We start from the raw sequence: 24,276 nt of genomic DNA, 5'->3' as shown, positions 1-24,276 counted from the left end.
TCTTTTTTGAAATTACGTTGTTTCATGGTCGCCAGTAATACCTTTTTCGTTGGAATCTTTTCGGGTATTTCCATGTCATGATTTCGCATGAAATCAACACTATCTGCTTTTTTTGTGTTATTGTTTGGTATTGTAGTCAATAACCGAGAATGATACGAAGCGCTATCCATAACAATAACCGGGTTTGGAGGAATATTTGGGAGAAGCTGCTCACTGAACCAGGTTTCGAAAAAAGCTGCAGTCATATCTTCGAGGTAATCAGCAGACGAATCTTTTATATTTTTAGCTGACAGAAGCAAAGCGTTAGGTACGAAACCACTTTCAGTCCCGGTATGCAAAATTATAACACGTTTTCCCCTTGAAGAAGGTGTGTTCAAAGCACAATACTTGATTTCGTCTACCCAGCCATATTTGACATCATGGGTGTCAAACCAAGTTTCGTCGAGGTAGATTATTTGTCTGATGGATTCTCGGTAGTTTTTCATTCGCCTCAAATATTTTTGTCGGAGTTGAACAATGCGTGTCCTATCCATTATAACCATTCGATTGTTCAATTTGATATATTAGATTTGTAATTGTAATCGGGATAGTCGAGTAATTTATACCAAATCATTGCCAAGGTTGGTACTTCATTTTTTTGGTATATACCATAAATTGTTCGCCCAATCACATCTTTTGTAGCACCATCAACATTTACCAATTTTTTATTCCTTTGTTTTCGTTTCATTGCATGGTCAATGACATCCCCTATTTTAATGACTCGAAGAACTGTCGAACGAGATAGTTCCGTTAACTCGCATATTCTATTCACAATAGCATTCTGTGAACTGTGACAGTTTTCATTCTTCAAGCATTCATGAATATTTAAAATAACTCGCTGAACTTGAACATGTAAGTCCTTATTTTCAAATTCCGGATCCCTGTCGATTGACACACATTCCTCACACGTAATGTTATCATTTGTTTCAAAAGGTCTTCAGAAAGCCATATTGATGAAAGTACCCAATAACACTAAGATTTTTACAAAAATCGGTTTAAACGATGAGATTGGAACCTTTGATGTAAAAGTTGGGAACTTTTTCTAGAGATCAACTACCCTAACACCAAACTGATATCTTTGCACTCGACGCGCATTTCGCTAACAAGGTTAGCATCTTCAGGAGAAGCAAATTGATACTGAATCTAAAAACAAGGGTTAGCTTCACTTTTTAATCTATTGTTGCAGGTAGTGGTTCTACTAGTTAATTACCGGAAAACCAATTAGGATAATCATCATTTAACAAACAAAGTCCAGATCGGACCAAAAAACTTCAGGTACATAAACAGCTAACCCTTGTTTTTAGATTCAGTATCAATTTGCTTCTCCTGAAGATACTTACCTTGTTAGCGAAACGCGCGTCGAGTGCAAAAATATCAGTTTGCTGTTAGGGTAATTGATCTCTAGAAGAAGTTTTCAAAAATCGGTTTGCAAAACCACTCACTACCTCACCTAACCTCACGAACACACGGTACTGATAAAGAAATATTGTGAAACAGACAAAAAATTAGTATTCAGCCAGTCCAGCTAGCCTAGCCTTCAATCCTCAAATACATTTGATAACACGTTTACTAACTATTTGGGCGACTAGGGACCACAGGCAACAAATGTTTATGACTGTACTCTTATTTTTATTGCCGTTCCAATTGGGAATGGATAGACTACACCTATAAGATGATTTGTTGAATATTTCAGTGCTGGATATATCCATTACATATTTGTCAAATCCATTTGATTTCCTAGAATATGGATATTGAATGGGAATAGTTTTGGAATCGACACCCTGTAGTAAAACCTCTTCAATAAACCCATAAAGAACCTCTTATAACATAAAGTTCGTAATGAAGCAATGAATCAACTCACAATATGAAACATTTTCGGCAGACTAATCTTTATTTCATAAACCCCTGCTCATACCTGTCAAAACTCTTTCAAGCTTACATAAAATGATTATTGGGTAACGAATGTGCTGCTTATTCAGCCCCTTTCTATATTTAGAATTCAATTTCGAACTCCTGTTGAGGAAATTTAATTTCGTTTTAATGTTGTTGCGGATCCAGTAAATTCAAGTTTGCGAATTATTTTGTCATGCGGAATTAGCTCAGGTAGAACATTCTGAAAAAGGTTCGGTTAATTTGAGTCAAATTATTCTATATTAGGAAAAACGGAAACGCTATGTAATAATGAAAGTCTGAATTGAGTATTGCGTAAATTCCATATTATATTAAACTGGAAACGTTTAAACACATACGTGAATTTGCGAAATATTCTCTAGGCTGAAAGATGAATTCATTTTTTCTGTATGACACACACGTCTATAATAAGTTTTCCTATATACCACTTTGGGCAAGAGTTTAATCTGGACATGATTTGGATTGTCCATAAATTGACTAACTCCCGTATTTTGGTACCTCACATGGGCTCAAAATATAACGTGTTGCTTGCATACATAAGAGATCTCAATTATGCTGCTTTATCTAAATGTCTTCTGAATGGAGAGTATCCAGTGATTAGCTCTGTAGATATTCTGAGCCAATCGGTATTCTACTGGAACGATTCTTCAGTTCTTTTCTCATACAGTTTCTTTATAAAAGTTTTGAAATATGTATTTCCGGATGTAATTTCCCCGTATGCCCACTTCCCATTGGCTCCTCTTCTGATCTAGTACAGAATCATATATTTTGGTTTCTCACAGCTGGTTCAGGTCCCATCAATGGAGTTCATAATCTGTATCTAATATACACCACAGCTTTCACATCGTATAGAATCAATCTATTATCGTCCGTCAGCTTCCTCAGTTCTTCAGGATATTCCCGGGCTCCAAGTGTAGCCTGGCTGTCTGTAAAAATATCGACCCGCTCAATTCGTCAAGGATTTCAATTGATATTCTTTACGTATTACAAGACTGCACAGAGTTCCACTCTGTGCAGAAGAGACAAATCGCGGTATTCCACAAAGCTCGATTTTAGGTCCTCTTCTATTCATTTCATATACCTCGAGTTTTGTGACCGTAGTTGAATACTCCAAAATAAATTCATTCCACCCATCGTATATCAATACCGCACTGCAGATGCTAAATAAAGACAGCCTCATTTACCTATACTCCTACGCAGCATTCAGTGTTGGCCTTTGGGGCTAAGAGAGCACTGACTTGTTTCCAATTACCTGTAGACAAGGATGTGGTTGCACCGACTGAGCTTGCAAAAACTTAGGTATAATTATTGATTCCCTCTTGAAATTCAAACGGCATAGCAATGCCTACATAAACAAATTCAAACAAATTCATACCAGCAGACACTGTCTCAACAAAAAAGTAAAAACCATGCTATGTGAATCTCTTGTAGTATCCAGATTCAATTTTGGAAGCGTAGTCTATGGACCATGGACCATGGGCCATTTTCTAAGTTTAATACACCGCATCGAACGGCATCGAACGTCATCGACAACCCAAAGATACCAGATGGCTCAGCATGGCAGAATAGCAATCATCATAAAAAAACTCCCAAATATTCATAAGAAAATTATCATACCATTCAGATGTTCGCAATATTAACATTCGTTATAGGGGAAGACTGACGCCTCTCACACACCGAACAGAATCATTTAATAAATGTTTTTCATACCAGATCGCTTGATTGTAGGTACAACTCCATCTTTGTTTAATTCAAGCTGATGTTTTTGAAAACATTCAAAAGAGCATGAAAATGACAATATTCAAATATACACCCATTGTCGATGAGAATGATGGTTCGTTAATCTCAGTGACATTGTTATTTCCTTTTTTCTGTACATTTAAACATCTTTGTAATGGACTATTGACTTAATTACATATTTAATACATTCATTCTCCAACTTGTTATTTGTAATTTTTTATTGTTTTCTTTTGCTATGACGCATCTTTTGACACAAACAAGTGATCTTCAGCCTTTCCCATTTCAGTACATGTTTACACATATCTATAATCATTCTGGAAATGAAGATCTATTTATATTATTTTTGGAATATTTGTCTATCTCTGATTTCGATTATCCACCTTTCAGTAAAAGTTGCAGAGAATGACAGAGGACGAATCTCGTTTGACGGTCGAAGCTTGGCTTTTGCAACTGACCGCCTTAGGAAACCTCTTTGGAATAAAATCTTTGGTTATCTTTGATAACCTGAACCATTCAGGACGGGCATTGAATTTCTAAGCCTGATTCAAACTTATCTCCTTTGTTTGAATAAAGATAATGAATTTGATAATAACAAAAAGGAATCCGTGAAGGAAACACTTTACCTTCAATCTCTGTTATGTATCATTTTATAGTTCCGTGAGATCTCATTGGCATCACTATAATGATCAAAACAAAAATTCTGTCAAACACTCTGTGTCAAATTTCATTTGCCTTGTCAATTATGAACTATAAAATGATACATAACGGAAAATGAAAGTAAAGTGTTTTCTTCACGGATTCATAATTGTTATCGAATTTATTATCTTTATTCAAACAAAGGAGATAAGTATAAATCGGGCTTAGACATTCAATGTCTGTCCTAGAAGTCTAAGTCTAATTTATACTTATCTCCTTTGTTTAAATGAAGATAATAAATTTGATGATAACAATTGAGAATCCCTAAATGGAATACTTTGTCTTCACACTCTGTTATGTATCATTTTATAGTTCCGTGAGGTGAGATCTCATTGGCATCACTGTAATGATCAGAACCAGACATTCGGTCGCAAACACTCTCTGTCAAATTTCATGTGTCTTGTCAATTATGTCAACCTGTGTAGTTCATTTTCTAATACTTGATTACATTTTATCTGTGCAATCATCTCATTTTATCATAAAAATAGTATTTAATATTATATGTTTCAACCAATTTTAATCTTGACATACAAATATGAGAATCCTAGTAATTTAGAGAGAACAAAATACATACAATTCTAATTATTTTTATAAGCCTAACCTATAAATTTCTTGGCACGATGATTGATGAAAAATTCATTTGGTCTGAACAAATAAACTATGTGTGCAAAAAATTGAACCAATCATTTTTCTCTATTTACAGACTAAATTATACCCTGAGCAAAGCAATGCTAATCGATGTTAACTATGCTCTCGCTCATTCTGCAATTAGCATTCAGCATTATCACATGGGGTCAAGCAATGGAATGTAGCCGAGAATTTATTATTCAAAAAAGAATTATACAACTGATTTTCAATCTAGAATATCAAGAAGTAGATCAGTCTTCAAAGAGAATAAAATACTTACTGTACTGGGAATTTATTTATTAAAAATATTATTGTACGTTCATAATAACTTTGAAAATATCAAGAAAAACTTGGATATTCATCCGAAATCACAATAACATACACCTAAAAAGTGTTCGAAATCTATCTTATAAGCGTTCGCTCTAATGGGCTGAAAGTTTCCACTATAAATTGCTGCCGAAGAATATAAGAGAAACTTCAATATTGTATATTTTGTAATTTCATTCTCATGAGTATTGCCTTCGTTGCATAATTTGTATGAATGACTTTTTTTAACTATTTTTGTATCGACTAACCTAACATATTTTTATGGCAAAACAGGTTGTAAAGTAATTGAATTGAATTGAATAATTGTTCCCCAACTGCATCGAGCATCAATATTGTTGAATGCAATGGTGGTATCACAATAAGTTTCAAATCTCAATAAGGAAGTGAAAATAAATCCTAAAATTCATTTTCTTCACACATTCTATTGTTTCCAGAACTCTATCCTTTTTGTTTCTTTATCCTGACCCTGCGCTTTTTTCTAGGAAGTTATACGGTTAGAAACGCAATATTGGACCCTGGTCGACATTCCCAAACAAGAGAAACAAGAGACGGTGCCAGCCTTCGTTTTGCGAGCTTGTGCCATAATGGAAAAGTCGCAAAAATCTGGAGAGGGCGTTAAGACGTCAGCAAAGTTGGCTGAGGAAGCGCAGGACAAACGGGAAAGAATTGAACGCTTAGAAAGTAGGTTAATCTCGAAATAAATAGATATTCAAAGAACGTGCAAACGCTGCGTTTACATTGACTTTGGTATTCAATATTCCACAGATAGGTATATGAACGAGCCAGTCTCTAGATTTGTAATTGTCGAGGTTCTATATTTTTGTGTCAGTTTTACTGTAATGCAGAGTGTTTAGTGAACCTATTAGGGATGCCAATATCATATAGTGAGCTCAGTACAGTGAGCTGACATTGACATTCATGTGTGACAATTGTAATAAATACAGAAGAGCACACAAAAACATAGAAATTATAAAACTAACTGTTGTAAAAAATATATATTTGGGAATTCATTAATAATATTTCACTCAAATGTTGACTATTTATTGAACGATTGAGCTCGTTCATATCAAATACAATTTCTAAAGCGTAAAAAATTCGAGAAAAAAGTCGTATACCCAAGAAATGATATCAGATGAAAAATTGATCAAATTAACATCATAGATATAATTTGGAACTGATTTGACATACGATACTAGTTATAAGTTTTCAACTAATGTAAAATAATTGAAAAACTGTCAGTTTATTAGTTTATTTTTACTAAAATCATTTAATGGAAAATACACTCTGAAACTACTTAACTTTGTCGTAAGAAAAGTTATACAAAGAGGGGTTCCAATAACAAGATGTCTCTAGAATAGACTGTCAGAGCAAAAGTATGTCGATAGTTTCCCAACTAGTCTCTGAAAAAAGTTGTAAAACTCCTGGAGTTGGGTAAATGAGCTAGATTTCTGGCTATTTTCGAAAAACTACATCATCCGCTATTTAGAGCCTCACATAGGCCACATAGGGCCTACTATTGATGTCTTGGATCTGTAGACAGGGTGTGATGAACGGAAGTGTTATTTTGGAAATACTTATAGTTATCAAGAGCCACTAAGTATCTCAACAAACTTCGTCAACACCAAATCTTGTCTACCTATACTCATCGGCTGCTCATCGTTTTGAGGTTCAACTCAGTCCACTTCGAACTTCACAGTTTAAGAACTCTTCCATCTGGACAACTGTGTTTATGTGGAATAAACTTCCTGAGAAAGTTTTTCCTAATAGATTTAATCTCCAGCGATTCAAATCCAGTGCGAATCGCTACTTTCGCACAGGCACCGCTCTGAGAGCGCTCTAAGGATTTTCCAGTAGTGCTTGTGTTTTGTCCTTTGAAAAAACCGAAATTTCTTTAGGAACCAGTTTGTCGTGAAGATACCAAAGTATCAGACCCTCTTAAAGTGAGTTCACAGTGGTGCAACTCGTATAAATCAAGATATTGCAAGTTCATTTGCATATTTCTTGATCGTATATATAGCGATTTTGACCAGAATCACTGAATAGTCCAAGATACTTCAATTCAACTGAATTACACAATTCAGTGACACAATTCTCTAGCGTTGAATCTTTCTTTAATAAAACGAAATCCAAAAATCTCTGGACTCGATTCATGAAAACTTGTAATTTTTAGTAAATTGCCACCTCAAAAACATGGACATTGTGTGAAGTTATTGTGGTTGAGGCCCAGAAACTTCGAAATATCTGCGATAACACCATCATGGAAACCCAGCTTCAAATAAAATATCAGTTAGGTTATCTAGGACTTACCAAACATGAAATAAGAAACCTGATTGGCGAGAATACGTAAAAATCATGAATACGACTCTAGTAAAACCTTTAGGAAATTTAGCAGACCAGCTCGATTTAGAAATATCATTTGGAATATTCATATATATCCATCAAACTTTCCCCACGCATGGGCGACATCTGAGCACTGGTACGGATGTTATTGATCTGACTGGAATGAATAAGCGAATTTTAAATTATCTAGAAAAACAATTCGCTCAGACCAGTCTCAAATTGCCTACACTGTAGGTTGATGGACTGACCCCTATCAGAAAACAACTACTGCCCTGGCTGATACCACGAATGGCGTTCAGATGACAGTGACAGATGTCAGTGCAGGATTTTTCACTGAAGTTATTTCTGCATATGCTACTGGCGATACAACAGCATATGCAGGAATAACCTCAGTGAAGATCAGTGAAGAATCCTGCACTGACACCTGTCGGATATAATCCAATCCCCTTCGTGGTATTAGCAAGGGGAGGAGTTGTTTCCTGATAGGTGTGAGTCCATTAGCCTACAGTGTAAGTAATTTGAGGCTGGCCTGACCAAATTGTTCTTTTAGGTAATTTGATTTGCAGTTTTCAAGTATACCCACTCATTTTGTCAAGTGAATTTTGGTTTATTCGCATAATGAATCCCCCATATGTATTGATGCAGTGAGCCTGAATCTGCTTTCTCAACTTGAGTGGAAACAGTAAAAAATTAATAATGAATGTAAATGTTCAAGTAATCATAACTTGTTCTGTCATGAAAATTTCATTAACACTAAAGTTACTGGAATTTATCACATGCAAAGAACATTTTCTTATATTTCACAGAAAATTGAAATTCAACCATACTGTCAATTATTTTCAACTGGTATTTCATATGTATTTTTGATTATTAAAACATTATATTCGTATGTTTTCAGTTTCAGATTTTAAGAAGGTACAGGATTAATAGTAGGTCAGATAGTTTTTAGTGTAGTGAACTGTTCAAAATATAAGATGAATGTTCAAATTTCGCGGGCTCGTGCATTCGATTAGTGATTTTTTTCATTTTATACGTCGGTACACTCCTCTCGAACATATGTTCACAGTATCAGTTTATTGGCATGTTCAGTATGTTGGTGAGAGCCATAAAAGTTAGAAGTGTTCGAAGTGTTTTGCATGTTCAACAATTTTCTGCTATTCAAAAAAGTTAATCAGGAAATTTTCATCAAATTTTCTGTAAAAATATGGAACTGAGTGCTCAAAAAACATTTGAACTGTTGACATGCCACTGTCAACGTTTATTTTACTCTGAGTCACAAAAATGTTTACTTGTTATACAAGCTTTTCACAGAAGGTCGTGAAAATGTGAATGACCACGCTCGCCCTAGACGCCCTATAGTATTAATATCCGTTGAAAATGTTGAGAAAGTGAAGAAAATTGTTGTGGAGATTCGTCGAATCACTATTAGAGAAGTTGCTGAGGATACAATAAAATGCAATTTTTTCTGAAATTTTGGGCATGAAGCGTATGACAGTGAAGTTTGTTCCAAAATTGCTGAATATCGAAGAAAAAAATCTGTCGCATGAGCATCGCTCAGAAATTGTTTAATGGCATCAATGATGATCCAGATTTGCTCAAAAGGGTCATAACTGGTTACGAATCATAAGTATATGGTTATGACTTCGGAATCAAAGTTCAATCGTCTCAATGGAAAAGCCCAGGAGAGCCAAGATCAAAAAAAGCACGTCAAATTTGATAAAGTGTCAAGGTTTTGTTCACTGTTTTTTTCGATTACATCATATCAGGAGTTCTTGCCACATGGTCGTACAGTCAATAAGGAGTATTATCTTGAAGTCATGCGCCGCTTACGAGAAGCAATACGTCCGGTATTGTGGAAAAACCATTCATGGCTTTTGCATCACGATAATGCACCTGCTCAGTTGACATTGCAGTTGACATTGAAAAGCCCAGGAGAGCCAAGATCAAAAAAAGCACGTCAACTTTGATAAAGTGTCAAGGTTTTGTTCACTGTTTTTTTCGATTACATCATATCAGGAGTTCTTGCCACATGGTCGTACAGTCAATAAGGAGTATTATCTTGAAGTCATGCGCCGCTTACGAGAAGCAATACGTCCGGTATTGTGGAAAAACCATTCATGGCTTTTGCATCACGATAATGCACCTGCTCAGTTGACATTGCAGTTGACATTGAAAAGCCCAGGAGAGCCAAGATCAAAAAAAGCACGTCAACTTTGATAAAGTGTCAAGGTTTTGTTCACTGTTTTTTTCGATTACATCATATCAGAAGTTCTTGCCACATGGTCGTACAGTCAATAAGGAGTATTATCTTGAAGTCATGCGCCGCTTACGAGAAGCAATACGTCCGGTATTGTGGAAAAACCATTCATGGCTTTTGCATCACGATAATGCACCTGCTCAGTTGACATTGCTTGATCGTAATTTTTTGTCCAAAAACAACACCGTAATCATGCTTCAGCCACCGTAGTCACCAGATTTGGCCCCCTGTGGCTTTTTCCTGTTCCCAAGTTCGAAGAGACCATTGTAAAGACGGCGTTTTGCGTCGATTGATGAGATGAAAACCGAATTTCTGAGAGAGTTCAAGAATACAACACAAAGTGTTGATTCGAGGATTGGAAAAAACGCTGGCAAATGTGTATCATATCTGAGGGGTACTACTCTAACAGGAACAAATAATAAATTAATGAATAAATAAATATTTTTTCAAAAAAATAAAAATTCACCTTATTTTTTCAACAGACAGCGGTATGTGTAGTATATTTTAAAAAAACGAAGTGATAATATAATAAAAAAAATTATGATGGTGAGAAGGTCAACTCGAATTGAATGTTGTCGATATCTATGAATATATCTCGCGAAATTTACAATTAACCGATAAAACATCTTTGTATATTTTCCGTATAACACTCTTCAATAGTTGTTAATCGCTTCAAACTGATATGACCTCAAAATAATTACTGATTTTTTATTTTAGATATGACAACATCACTTATTGATGCTGAAAATACACAGATGACTAATGACCTTTATAGACTGTTAAAAAAATATTCTGGATTGAGAAATCTCATTCGACAATTAAAGGTTAGTATGAACTTCGTAATCCCAAGTTTGCTTCACTCAAATCAATGATATCGTGATAGCACGAACTGTATGCATCCATTGTTGATGGAAAAAGCATTGACCTTTTCAAAAAACATAAACCGCTCAGTACTTTCGTTTTACATCAGGTGTGCTGGGACATTTTTCTACATCGGGGCACTCCAGTTCGTGTTCAGAACCACGTAAAATTGATACGTTTTTTAAAGTAATTTTCAATGTCTTCAATACATTTGTCACTATCGAGAAAGGTTAATGTAGTCGCAAGCTGCTGGAAAATAATTCCATGAAAATCAAAAGATGAATAAATAAATACCATTCTGATCATTTCCATATTGATTTCAATTTAAGAGCCACCGGTAGATAGCTGTTTCGGCCTATTGGTCATCGTCAGTCCGGGCAGGCGGTCTTCGATCGAAGGTGAAAAACCACTTATTTATTTATGTTTTGATTTTCATGGAATTATTTTCCAGCATTTTCCAAATATATATATATATATATATATATATATTTGGAAATTTCAATTTTGAAAGAAGTCTTCAACATCAAAATGACAACTTTTTGACATTGAATAATGTGAAATACTTTTTCAAATTTTTTATTATCGTTTATTATGGGGATTTATACTGTGTTAATATTACAGGATGTATTCAGATTTATATTTTTTGTTAGTAACAGTGAATAAATTTTGCTGAGGTTGTCGATGTCGGTCTTTTTGTTGATATTGTTTTCTTTAATTTCAATCTCAGCCATTTCCAGAAATTGCCTTTTATTTGAATCTGGTTCGAAATGGAGAATTTTGGTGTTAGTATAATTGGCTCAATGATCATTATCTAGAACATGTTGTGTGAGTGCACAAGAATTTCGTTTTAAATTTTCACAATTACTTTTATGAAGAGCTATGCGGGTTTTTAAATTGTTTTTTGTTTGACCTATATATATCTTATCACAATTGTTGCAGGGAATTTCGTAAACTACATGTGACTTTTCAAATAACTGATCTTCATCTTTCAATTTTGAATGTAGTTTAGTTGAGGGTTTAACTTTCCTTTGTGAAATTTGTATATTCTGTTCTTGTTTAAATACGTTTATGATTTTGCTGGACAATTCAGGGACATAAGGAATGGAAAAGTATTTGAAATTTGGATTTTCAGCTTTATTGTTCTCTCTGATGTTGATGATATTAGACGAAGTATTATATAACAATTTATTTAAAAATTTTGGAGGATAAGAATTAGTTAATAAAATATTGAATAATTGCTAAAAAGAGTAAATATTTATTCTAATCAGACCGAATCCCCGAAAAACTACTATTCTATATATACATACGGTCGTTACACTATCAATTATATATATATATATATATATATATATATATATATATATATATATATATATATATATATATATATATATATATATATATATATATCATGATGTCCAAATGTTTTGTCATCAAAACATCATTTCACCTATCTTTTAGTCAAATTTGAACATGAACGACTGCTTCATGGTGGTCATGTTATTAAGTTCAATAAGGGAAATTTTCTGGATTATCGGAGGTAGGAATCTAGCCAGAAGAATTTTATTCGAATGTATTAGATGTTTAAGAAGTAAACCGAAGGCTATTTCTCAAATTACCGGTATTCTTTCCAAAGGAAGGGTTCATCCAATACCACCCTTGGAGACTTGGTGAAATTTTAACCGACGGCCTTAGCAAACTGACCAAAACGAAACTGATCCTTCGGGACTGGCAAGCAGTTTATTACTAATTCTCTGGTCGTGCCTTCCTTCACTTTAATTCATTCGTGAAACATATATCGTTTGGAGCCTTCTATGCGACCAATCATCATCAGATCAAATAGTATTCAATATTAATATCGATATCAAGCCTCTCGAACAACAACTCCCAGGAATTGAAACGTATTCAAGCTGTGGAATAACGGGGTCTCACCTTTTAACGTATTATTTCTAACACGTTATCAACAAAACAATGAAAAAATATTCACTATGGTAACGTCGAAATGTGTAATTGCAAAAAAAATGAGTACATTTTACACTGTACATTGTTTATATTCTCACCGAGAGACTGCTAATGAACGTGGAGTGGGTTTTCGGTATGAGGGGATACGGGACAGTATCTGAACCACGAATCCAACCACCATCAATCGACTAAAAGAGGAATCATCAAGACTCAGGCTCTGCAATACCTCCCTAGATCAGAGGATTATCGGAGAGGATAAGAAGAAGGCCACCAAACGCGAACTGCGATTCCAAGAATTGCATTTACCGGATACCCTGTGAGTGCGGAAAATCCTATATTAGTGAAACTAAGAGGCCATTGAATGTTCGCATTGCCGAGCACAAGAAACACACACAGCGAGGGGAAACCAGCAAATCAGGAATAGCAGACCGTGTTTGGACCCATCAACACAACATCGAGAGGTCCCAAGCTGAGATATTGCACAGAGAGGAACATTGGTTTAGGAAAAAATTCAAGGAAGCCGCATACATGTTGTCCAACAACGTATTCAGCCAAGCCAGCGTAGAAAACGCCAAAGAGGTCATCTCCCACGGAACCAGTGAAGCAGAAAATGGAAAGCGGGGATAAGTGAAAGTACTCGAACGACCTATAAATAGTCATCTCTCGGAGGAATCACCCGAAGACGATTGTAGATACCAGCAATCGAAACGTCGTGAACTATCGTGGCTTGGAATCTCTTAACTTTGTATTTTATTTTCTTTTTCCATTTCTTTATTTTTATTCAATTTTTGTTCAATTGTTCTATTTTGACTTGTATTTTATTTCACTGTCATTTCATTTCAGGTTTCTACTTGATATAATTTTTATTTTCAGCTATTCATTTTTTAATTCTTCTCTTTTAGGTATCTCAGGGATTTCAAATCATTTTATATATTAGACCAAAGGAAGTCCGAACTAGTGAAATTCATCATGAAATATTGTCAATCACCTTCAAACAAACGTTAAAAAAAGTCATTTTAAACCTCGTTTAGTATCATTCCAACATATTAATTTCTCAACAAACAATATATCCAAAACCTATTTCGTTTCTTCATCTATATTTGTTGCAATGAAGCTTGACTAATGAATCCAGTAGATTATGAAATTATCTGCAAGAATTCATATGGACCTGGGAATGAATATTTCAATCAAATGAGGAAGGATTACTTCCTGCATACTCGAACTTCTACACCAAGTAATTAACGTCGTAATTGCTTTCGATTAGTATGCAGTTTCAACAGGAAAACGATATTTCTACTTGGATCTTCTAGTTGAATTCGTGCTTGAAACTAAATACTAAGACTGGGTTCTGCTACAGAGAAAATGTTATAATTGTGATTGTGAACCATATATTACGGTTGAAAATTGAAAATTTGGTAAAAAATATAGAAATGAAATCAGCTTATGAAAAAAAACAATATATTTTGAACATTCACAATGAAAATCATCTGAATCGATATTATATTATGACGACTTCCAAGTCATGAATGATCAGCAAATATCGAAGAGATATTTTTTCTTCATTGAACTGTTTTTGTTTCAATATAATTTATCATTCAAAAATATATTTCTCAAACGTGACCCATTACGATATACCTACTGATATACCTATCAATGAATGTCCCACATTCATATACCTCCAATTTACAAACTGGATCTGGCAAACCCCTGCAGGAAAACGACTTCTTCTCTAGCACGAATGACATTGAAATATATACGACAAACACTTTCATGATTTCAGTTCAAAATATTGATTTTTTTAGAGAAGGTATCTCTCCATGAGCCAGAAATCTAACTGATCTATTTCCTGTTGAAGTTAAGGTACACGGGGTACTCATTTTCCGCTTGAAGCTTTGTTGACGAGTTAAAACTGTTACTATTTCATTGTAATTAAAACAGTTCCTGTCTCAGATGAAAATTTCGTGCATACGGTGAAGGGTCTATGAAATAAATCTAGTAGAAGACGACACTACTGTCTTTGTTAGATCTGTCCTACACGGATGGCGAGTAATCCTCCAGTAACACGTTTGATTTCAGCGTGGTCCTACTGGTGAAAGCATCTGCAAGAATATCATCTGTAAGGAAACTCGCTGAAATATCTGTATATTGCAATTTGAAATTTTGTTTTGTTGTGGAAACCTACACAAACAAGCTCCACCATACCAGCAAGTTCGAACCACCCACCATCACACAAAATAGCTACCCATAACGCATTCATATACAGAATGCTACGGATACCGCTTTGCAATGAAGCCCGGAACTAGGAAATGAACATTATATACCACATAGCAAACGAGAACGGATCCACCCAAATGACAATAGATAAATTAGAAAATAGAATCAAACAAAAAATACAGAGCAAAGATCAAACTACTCCCACAGATAAAACAACGAAACGATGGACTGCATTCACATACATAGGTCACCAAACCAAAACACTAACAAACATCTTCAAACCATTGAATATCAATATCACTTACAAGCCGAATACGAAAATAACACAAAAAATAAACAGCTATGAAAAAGAAGAAGACAAAAACCTAAACGGAGTGTACAGCATACAATGCTCGGACAACAAATTCTATATCGGCCAAACTAAGAAAAAACTGATCCAAAGCTACGACGATCACAAAAAAGCATACATAAAGCCAATAACATATAAATTAAACCTCGCAACACACGCCATACTGAACAAACATAACCTTTCCCCACCAGAAAACATCAAACTCATAAAACAAGACAATAAAGGAAACCGTATGGTTATAATATAATATAATAATCAGAAGTTATTGAAGCTTCAAATATTTTTTGTAAACAAATGTTAATAACAAAATATTGAAAATAAAGGAAAACGAGTTACTTCAATCAAATATACAGCGTGACTCACGGTCGATGGTAGGTTAGACGTTTCTGGAAAACGCAAAGCATGATTTTTCTGAAAATTTCACCTCTCACATTTCCTTACGTGTTCTATCGATCTAAAATATTTTCAGCATTGCGGCGTTGCCACTTCTATCAAAAAGTCCTAGCAATTATAATGTTTTAAATGGAAAACTCCGTATATCAATACAGTTTTGGAATTGCTCTAGTATTTTGATACTTTTTTGTTAACAATGTCCTATACCTATCTCTATCTTTTTTCGAGATAAAAAATAAATTGTGCTAAATATGGTCCAAAACATAGCCTTAATTGAAATTAAGTACATCAGTACTCTCAATTCATGATAAGTTGATATTTTGATGATAGTTTGGACAAACTCGAAATATTTAAATAACACCAAGAAATCGACTCCATATCATACAGGGCATGCTAAAATTACTATTATTTCCATTGTCATAAAAGTAGTCAAAAGTTTATTTTTCAAATGAAACCCCCTGTATATTACTCGATAAATTGAAAGATGGTGAAAAATGATTCAAGATGATATATCATGTCCCTATACCTAAATCGTCAGGTCAATAAAGTCGCTTCTTCTAGAAACATTTTTTTTTTTTTTAGAATTTGGATTTAGGTAGCAGTGGAATTATCGAGGTTTTAGCAGTTCGGTTACTTTTTTAAGTAATTTACAAAGAGTTATCGACGGTGTTTTGAATTATCTTCCAAAATGAATGCAGAAAAATCATGCTTTGCGTTTTACAGAAACGTCTAACCTACCATCGACCGTGAGTCATGCTGTATGTAAATATAGGAATTTTTTCATTTTTATGAAATATATAAAGACGTTTCGTCCTCGGCCGATAACTTTTTTAATTCAATTTCGTATAATTATCAAACTACAATGAATTTTTTTGTCAGTTATAGTTTTATAATAACCTCATGATACGTACCTAGGCTGCATTATTGAAATAAAATAAAATTTTAACATTTTCCTTCATTACTTATGTGGTAACTGAATTTCAGGTGCTATAATTATGATTTACTTTGTTTCTTTCTGATATAGAAAAATTTTTTCATGTCATGAAATTGTTCTATTGATTTTTATTTCGATTGTTAATGGCGGTGGCGGTGATAAGTTGGACACGTGAAACTGTATTTGCATGAAGGAGGATGACTGCGCAGGATTATGAATTTATTTCGTGTAACTAATTCCTTGTCGCTCCACTAAAAATGATTTGTTTGTGGGCTATAAAGGGGATATAAGGGTTGATTTTGGTTTTTTTTGAAATAGCTGAATGAGTTAAAGATGAAATCCAACTAGGCAGTGAATATAACAAAAGTAAATAAATAAATGGATTTATGAAGAATATTTCCAATCACATTCAGTTCAAAACTGAAAAAAAAAACAAAACTGCTTGATTTAAATCGAACTAAATATCAAACAACAGAGAATATTCCATCCATATCATGCAGATTTTCTGAATGACCCCATAACTGTGAGAAGTTAGGATGACATTGAATATATAACTCTAATTTATTTTTATTACTTTCTATCCAATATACGAACTGAAACGCAAAAGTATATTAGTAATGAAAATGAAATGGTCTTTATTTTGCTCAAAACTGGCATGATATATTTCTCCGAGATGAAATAATGTATGACATATAATGAACAAGGGATGGCTGCTTCATTTCAGTGAAGTAATTTTTCCTCTAGTTGACACTGCAAAAGTACAAGAAGAATAATTGGTTAGTTCACAATTGTATTCATTCTTTGCAATGTGTTGGTGCATGAAGAAAGTACTTCAACATTTCTCTTCCACTTCTTAGCACAAACTTCAATGGCTTTATATTAACTCTTGATTAAAAATAAAACTTACTAACTAACGATTACTCGTGATACAGAATAATCCAAAACATATTGAAAGTTGCATATCAGTATTTTGATTGACTCTACTCGTCGTAGAACGGATTTTCAGGTAGATTTTTTAAAGTGAATTTGAAATATATTCATATCCGGCCTTTGCATTTTTGTAGGCAGAGCGTTATAAAATTTGGCAGCATAAGAACTAGGTTCTGGACGGATTTTGGGTACAGTGTCAAATACAAAAGTTGAAGATCATCATCATTTCGTGTAGAATAATTATTACGAGGTTCTTAAAAAGAAGTTCGTTATCAGAATATCAAAGATAAACGAAACTTCCCAACACCGGCTGTTGTAAGGCCAAGATTTGACGATATTCGTCTTTCCCTGCAGCTTTCACTGTCAGGCAGCTAGATGAACTTGTGATCCAATAAAAGAAAGCGCTGTTTTAACCCGCCAGGTCTCTTCAGGCTTGTTCCTTTTGGACAGCTTATGAGATGGGTCTAATTAGCACTGTCTGTCGTTGGATCAAAAGTTAATCTATCTGCATCTGTAGAGTAGGGAGGGTATCTGGAGATTAGGGAGTGTAGGCCCACAGCACTTAGGCTACATGTGACCCTCCCGATGAGTTGTTCTCTTAGGTCATGGTCCATCCCGTCCTCTTCAAGAAGGTAGATAGGTCACTAGAAGACATCTCCTTTATATCTGCAGGTGTAGGCCAAGACTCGCTGAACACACACTCTCTTTTTGACGATAACATCAGACACTCGCATAAGACATGCCTGACAGTTTCATCTTCCTGTTCATACATCCTGCATAGAGGTGTGTCCATTAGCTCCATTATATGGAGGTGTTTCCTTAGTTGACAGTGGCCAGTCAGAAATCTTACAGTTCAGCGTAGGTTTCTCCTGGTCATCGTCAGATATTTCTTCAGTACCAGCTTCCCAGGGTCGCCCAGGGTGATCCTGGCAAGACTGCATCCTTTGATTGCATCTCATCTCTTTAGGGATTGAGCATGGGTGTGACGTTTGGCTAGTTCCGCAATTATCGTAGTCTCAGGCCGTAGGTGTCACTGGGTCCTAAAATTCTCAGTCTAACCGCTTCCTTGGCTAAAGAGTCGGCAATGCGATTACCTTTACTCCTGTCGTACCCTTCAACCCACCTCAGGATAATGTTATTATCTACCGAGGCTTTGGCTAAATCTTGGTGCCACTCTAGTACTAACCCTGAGATAAAACGTTGTATGTTCAAGACTAATAGAGTTTGTCTACTGTCAGTGCCATTTGTTATGTTTTTCTAGAAATTCCTTTCCTGGTTATTTGTTTTGTGGCGATTGAGATACCAGTTAGTTTTATTTGAACCACGCTGGTATTTTTTCCCATTCGCCACCTAATCCTTAGGCTCAGTGATTTGGAGTAAAGTCCACATCCTGAGCCTTCTTTGGTTTGAGCCGTCTGTATATATGCGTATTGCATTTGTAGCATCTAACTTTGTGTTCTGTTTTATTTGTATTTTGTAGGGTTTATTAAACACAAACCTGGGTGTCATCTAACAATTATTAGTATCTAAGAATCGTTTAGGACAAATTAAGGCCTATAATCTTGAACCCTGCCGAAAATTTAGGACAAGATGGAAAAAAGGTATCACTTTCTATCCACCCTTATACAGTGGACTGAATGAATCGAAATTATTGATATCATTATTGAAAAATCAACAAATTCATGTTTCTCTTCTTAGGTATTTCTTATTGTCTCATGAAAAACAGTATATAGATATAAATTATGTATAACATTTCGTTACCCTCTGATTTTGTTGTGGGTGATGTTCAATGGATAATACGAGTAATAGATGATATTTTTCAGACTGAATACACAAACGCTAAAATCTATCCTATGGTGATACGTTACTCGATGTTGAAGGATATGATCAAGGATATCATGCTACATCCTGATTACATGGAAGTATGCCACGAGGTGGATGCATAGCCCAGGTCGTTTTCATAGGTTCGTATGGTGATTTGAAGTTAATCTATGTATCGATATGAAAACCAGAAAGTAATTCTCTAGTTAGATAAACCCTTCAGGTCACATCAATAATATTTCTTTGTATCAGAATTGAAATTATGTATGCATTATGTATCAAAATTTGAAAAAGTATGGTGATAAAAAGTAATCCTCAATGATATATCATGAAAGTGAAATATTCATTATAGTATTAGTATTATAGTATCATTTTCCAAAACTGTTTGAAGCCAGGCTGTAGAAAACAGAGCTATCGGTGATATACTGAGTAAAAGTTCCTGGGTATAACAGGAAACTACTTGTTTCCAAAGACTTCAAAGTTCACTTGTGAAGACTTGTTAATAGAAAATAACGAAAAGGTGAGTAGTCTTAACAAATCCATTTGGTCGTGTACTGCATATTTTCAGGTCTGACGTTTCGCCTATAACTACCTATCAATAGCAATGAGGTATAGAACATAGCAAAAGGTTAAAATTTAGTTGGCCTAATTTGTGTACAGTTATGTAGGAGTAGTCCGATTTCATTCATGTCAATTCACTCTTTCTTTTCCTTGAAATTGTATCTCTATTCCCTCTCCTGGATAGTCTTGGATAGTAGTCATAAGTTCTGTTGAAAGCGTGGGCGCCTTCTCTGAATTTATATTCCGCCACTGCCGATTTTTCGATATGTCCAACACGACAAATTTTCTTGTGTTCGAAGAGTCGGGTACTCACACCCTTATCGTGGTTCCAATTTAGCCGGAATCAAGGCTACAATGACCAGTGTTACTAAAACTCTCTGAGGTCCTCCATCTGATACTTTTCGTTGGCCTGCATATTGGTTCAACGTTGTCTTTCTCCAACATTTTCAACATAGGGTAGAACACCAGAACACTACGTCTTTGAAAATGGTTAGCGTAGACAAAACGCCAGGAACATGAATTTGGCACAGTTAACTTCGGCAATGAGAGCTTTCAGTCTCCGAATTCCATTCGGTCCAATGAAACTCACAAATAAATCTTCGTCTTGATGATGGAGATGAGTCTTCTGTAGTAAAGCAACATATATTTATAGAAACTATTCACCGTTCGCGAAGTATCGAAGAGGTCTTTGATTGTGAATCCACCAAAGTAATTTTTATCAAAACTCTTATTACGGAGGCACAGCTTCAACTTGTGGACGTGACGCCAAGTAGACTATTTATTTTGCTGGTTCAGAAACAAAAGAGCATATCCTGATCTTGGTTGAGTTGGACTTCATCTAAAAGTTGGCTAGGGAATGCAGTAGCCGGATTTCCAAGTCCAGGTGGCATCAGTTGTACTTCACTTATTTTTTCCTCTTGAAAATACTTATATCTGTATGCAGAGTGTTTGTAGCAGAACAATAGTTTGTATCACTGACAGAACATGATAAAGCACATCAGATATGATTTATCAAATAGGAACTGCTTTTTTCGTGCTGTACAACCGACAACCATTTTGCGAATTCAGAAAACATCTTGTTTCTTGTTATGTACTGTTTGGAACTTTTGTGTTGTAATGAATATTACTGGGTGTTTTTTTCAACACCAAACCAATATTTTGGCACCTCGACACGTGTTTCGATCACCAAGTGATCATCTTCAAGAGGAAGATTGAACTGTGGAGTTTGTTAAAATAATGGTTTGGTGTTGGGAAAAAAAATCCAGTAATATTCATCTTGTTTCTTGTTTATTTCTAGGTTATGAATATATTACGTGAGTACTAAGCAACTTGATAGTTTGAGAAGGAGGTAAAAACGTGTTTTTCAGTTTTTAAATTTTACTTAAATCGTAGGTGGGACTCCGCCGGCAGAGCGTCAGATTCTGAGTCTCCTGATATTCATTGGAATCAGCTATTGTTACTGGAGGACAATTTTCTACGGAGACTAGAAAAACGATTGAAAACGGATGTCAGCCTTAGCTGACTCAGCTCGTGCCGGATGTGTTCATATCTTGATTCGAAATTCAAGAGTAACCTGAAGAAAGAAGCGCCTTTTAGTTGAAAACGTACTCTAAAGTTATTCAAGTATCCGTGCAAGGTATTGTGTCATAGTCTTAGATTTAATTTTGTTGTTTGAATATGGCTGTCGACGTTTTTGTTTCAGTTTGAGTTTCTAATGATGCAAGATGTATAAAATAATAATATTGATGGCCAACTAGCAACATAAAGGTCGGACATAAAAATTCCCTCCATCTCGTGTGTGATGCCATTCGCCTCCGAATGAGGAGGAATAAAAAAGGGGATCTTGTGATTGTTCAATAGTTCTTTCAGTTCTCTATTATTGGTTCGATTTCGAACATTGAACTAGCCGTTCGTGAGCAATCAGCAGTATTATATTATTTTTATAAGGATCCGGTAACGAAAGATAATTATCATAATTTCAATAAATATTTTCAAAAGTCACTCCAGTTCATTTCGATATATATTCAACAATTGAGTTTGTTATCAGTTTGATATATTCTGAAATGTAAGTCATACTACTGAATCTTTGATTCATGCGATGAATACGATAGTACCCGAAAATAATCCAACATCCAGTCGATTTATACATAAAATAGCTAGTAAAGGTAATTCCGGAAGGTAATTCATTTAATGAGTATCGTTGACTCATTAAATTTATTTGGATAATATAGAAAATGGCAATTTTTGAAACTGGTGGATACGAGAAAAGTACTACGTCCCGTTCTGCACTCCATTCCAGAATTGATGGAAATGATAGGAAAATTTCCTGGTTTTTCTAGGTTTCTCAACCTCCCCAATCTGAAGAATTAACGGAGCCAAACCATCAAAGAATCTGTTGAGTTCTAATGAATAGTGAACTGAAAAATTGACTCCAAAAAGTTATTGCACAATATAATCCAGTAAAAAATCTTATATCAATCAGTAACCATGAATGTTGTCTGTCAATAAAATAATAGATCAAATCAAATAATCATCAGGAATGTTGTTTTACCTTCCGGAAAGTAATACCTTTCCGTTCTCGAAACTCGAAAGAAATCAGTGTTGAAACACAATCGATTGGAACTGTCTTGAAGAACGCTAAGTATATAACTTTGATTTTTCACTGGTTTTAATTGATATCCAAAGTTAATGACTAATTGGACAGTGTTTTATGATATGCAGTACCTAACTATTCGGGGTGAACTTTTCAGTTTTCGCTTAATATTACTTTTTAAGAGATTCTGTATCGATTCAGCTTTGTTCGTTTTTCAGAATGTGGAAAATTTGGAAGGGTAAAAAACAACATAACCAGCAACGAGCATTAACTCCCTCCCCGACAATAAATATTTTTCAACAAATATATGCAGAAACATTCATAATGTGAGAAAAGAATTTGTGAACAGATTTCATCATTGTCAAAAAGTAAAATTTCCAATATTCGTTGGAATAAACTGTTTTTCTGAATAAAATTTTAATTCAAACTGAGATTTATCGTTTGTTAGCAGATTCTATGACAAATATAAAACTGGAAATTGAAATAAATGAAAAATTTTGGGAAGCTTATTGAAATGCCTGTCAACTAGGCATCACAAGACACACCTTTCTGTTTGAAAATAAAGTTCATAATGCTTCTAAGTGACGAGTTACAGGGAACATTTTACGACCGCTCCCTATGTATGTATTGTTTCATAGCCTTATCGGTTACCGATATCACTTTTCGGTTGGCAGAGGGTTGACCTTCAGAATGGAAGTATGTTCAACATCGATTTCAAGAAATACTCAATTATACTGGATCACCAATGATTAAATCATTATTTAAAAGCATCAAGTTATAAAACATTCAATTTTTTTAAAATTGAATCAATACCAAATACGGAATAAACTCAACAAAAATAATATCTCAGTTCTGTACGTTTCAATCGAACTGAAGCTTTTTTGATGGCATCGATAAAATAAAAAAAGAGATCAAAATTCAACTGGAAATATTCAGCTGAAATAGAAATCCAATCCAATTAACGTATTCCTCATCACTTAAATAAACCAATGAGATCATTCCTGCACAGATTGCACAGATTTTCTTCAGAATTCTTGAAAAAAATGCGTCCATATCTTTCTGAAAAAATGGCTCAGCAGAATGAAATGCATAACGTAAATATACGTTTTAACGGAGAGTTTTCACTCCTTTCATACAGTGCATTTCTTTATTGTCCCCTCTCCTTTTAGTTTTTGAACGGTTCAACTCAAAACTTTCAAGTTGGCGACTGGGCGCCATCTGGAAAAAAAACAAAAAGAAAGAGGGATCTTATGACACATCTTTTTGAAGCTTCTGACAAATGCTTCACAACCCTAGAATATAATGTCAATATCTTCAACTACTACAAAATGGCGGAACTTTCAATAATTTCATGTATACATTCGACATTTAACTACATTATATGAGATAATGAGCTTGAGATCAGTTAAAAAATGCTCGAAATGGTTGCTTTGAACTTTTTGACATATGAACAGCCTATCCGATATTTCACACCAAACATTTTCGCATAAGTTAACGTCAATATCCCTACAAATATTTATTATTCTCTACCATAAATCCAATATTGAAGCGGGTTCAGTTTATTACACCTTTTGCTTCAAATAGCTCCATAATAAAGTCCAACGGTGTCAAATCTGGTGAGCGGGCTGGCCATTCTGTAGGACCTCGGTGGCGAATCCAACGACCGAGAAAAGTAGTATCCAAATAGTTTCTCACTTGTAGGAGTAATGTGGTTGTGTTCC

General features: G+C 34.8%; 1 protein-coding gene across 1 annotated transcript in view; it reads left to right on the top strand.

Moving 5' to 3' along the window:
* LOC111508113 (uncharacterized) overlaps nucleotides 1-22,275 on the top strand; it is a 117,864-nt gene extending 95,589 nt beyond the window's left edge. Inside the window, exons 4-7 of the mRNA XM_074172802.1 lie at nucleotides 5,823-6,021; nucleotides 10,655-10,761; nucleotides 19,404-19,544; nucleotides 21,355-22,275. Of these exons, the coding sequence (XP_074028903.1) occupies nucleotides 5,823-6,021; nucleotides 10,655-10,761; nucleotides 19,404-19,526 (429 nt within the window). The 3' untranslated portion in view covers nucleotides 19,527-19,544; nucleotides 21,355-22,275. The remainder of the gene's footprint in view (nucleotides 1-5,822; nucleotides 6,022-10,654; nucleotides 10,762-19,403; nucleotides 19,545-21,354) is intronic.
* Nucleotides 22,276-24,276: the final 2,001 nt, after the last annotated feature.

Source organism: Leptinotarsa decemlineata, unplaced genomic scaffold, assembly GCF_025532065.1.
Source record: "Leptinotarsa decemlineata unplaced genomic scaffold, Ldec_3_MD MMD2_tig00000199_RagTag_RagTag, whole genome shotgun sequence".
Lineage (NCBI taxonomy): Eukaryota > Metazoa > Arthropoda > Insecta > Coleoptera > Chrysomelidae > Leptinotarsa > Leptinotarsa decemlineata.
This window is presented reverse-complemented; position numbering and strand designations above follow the sequence as displayed.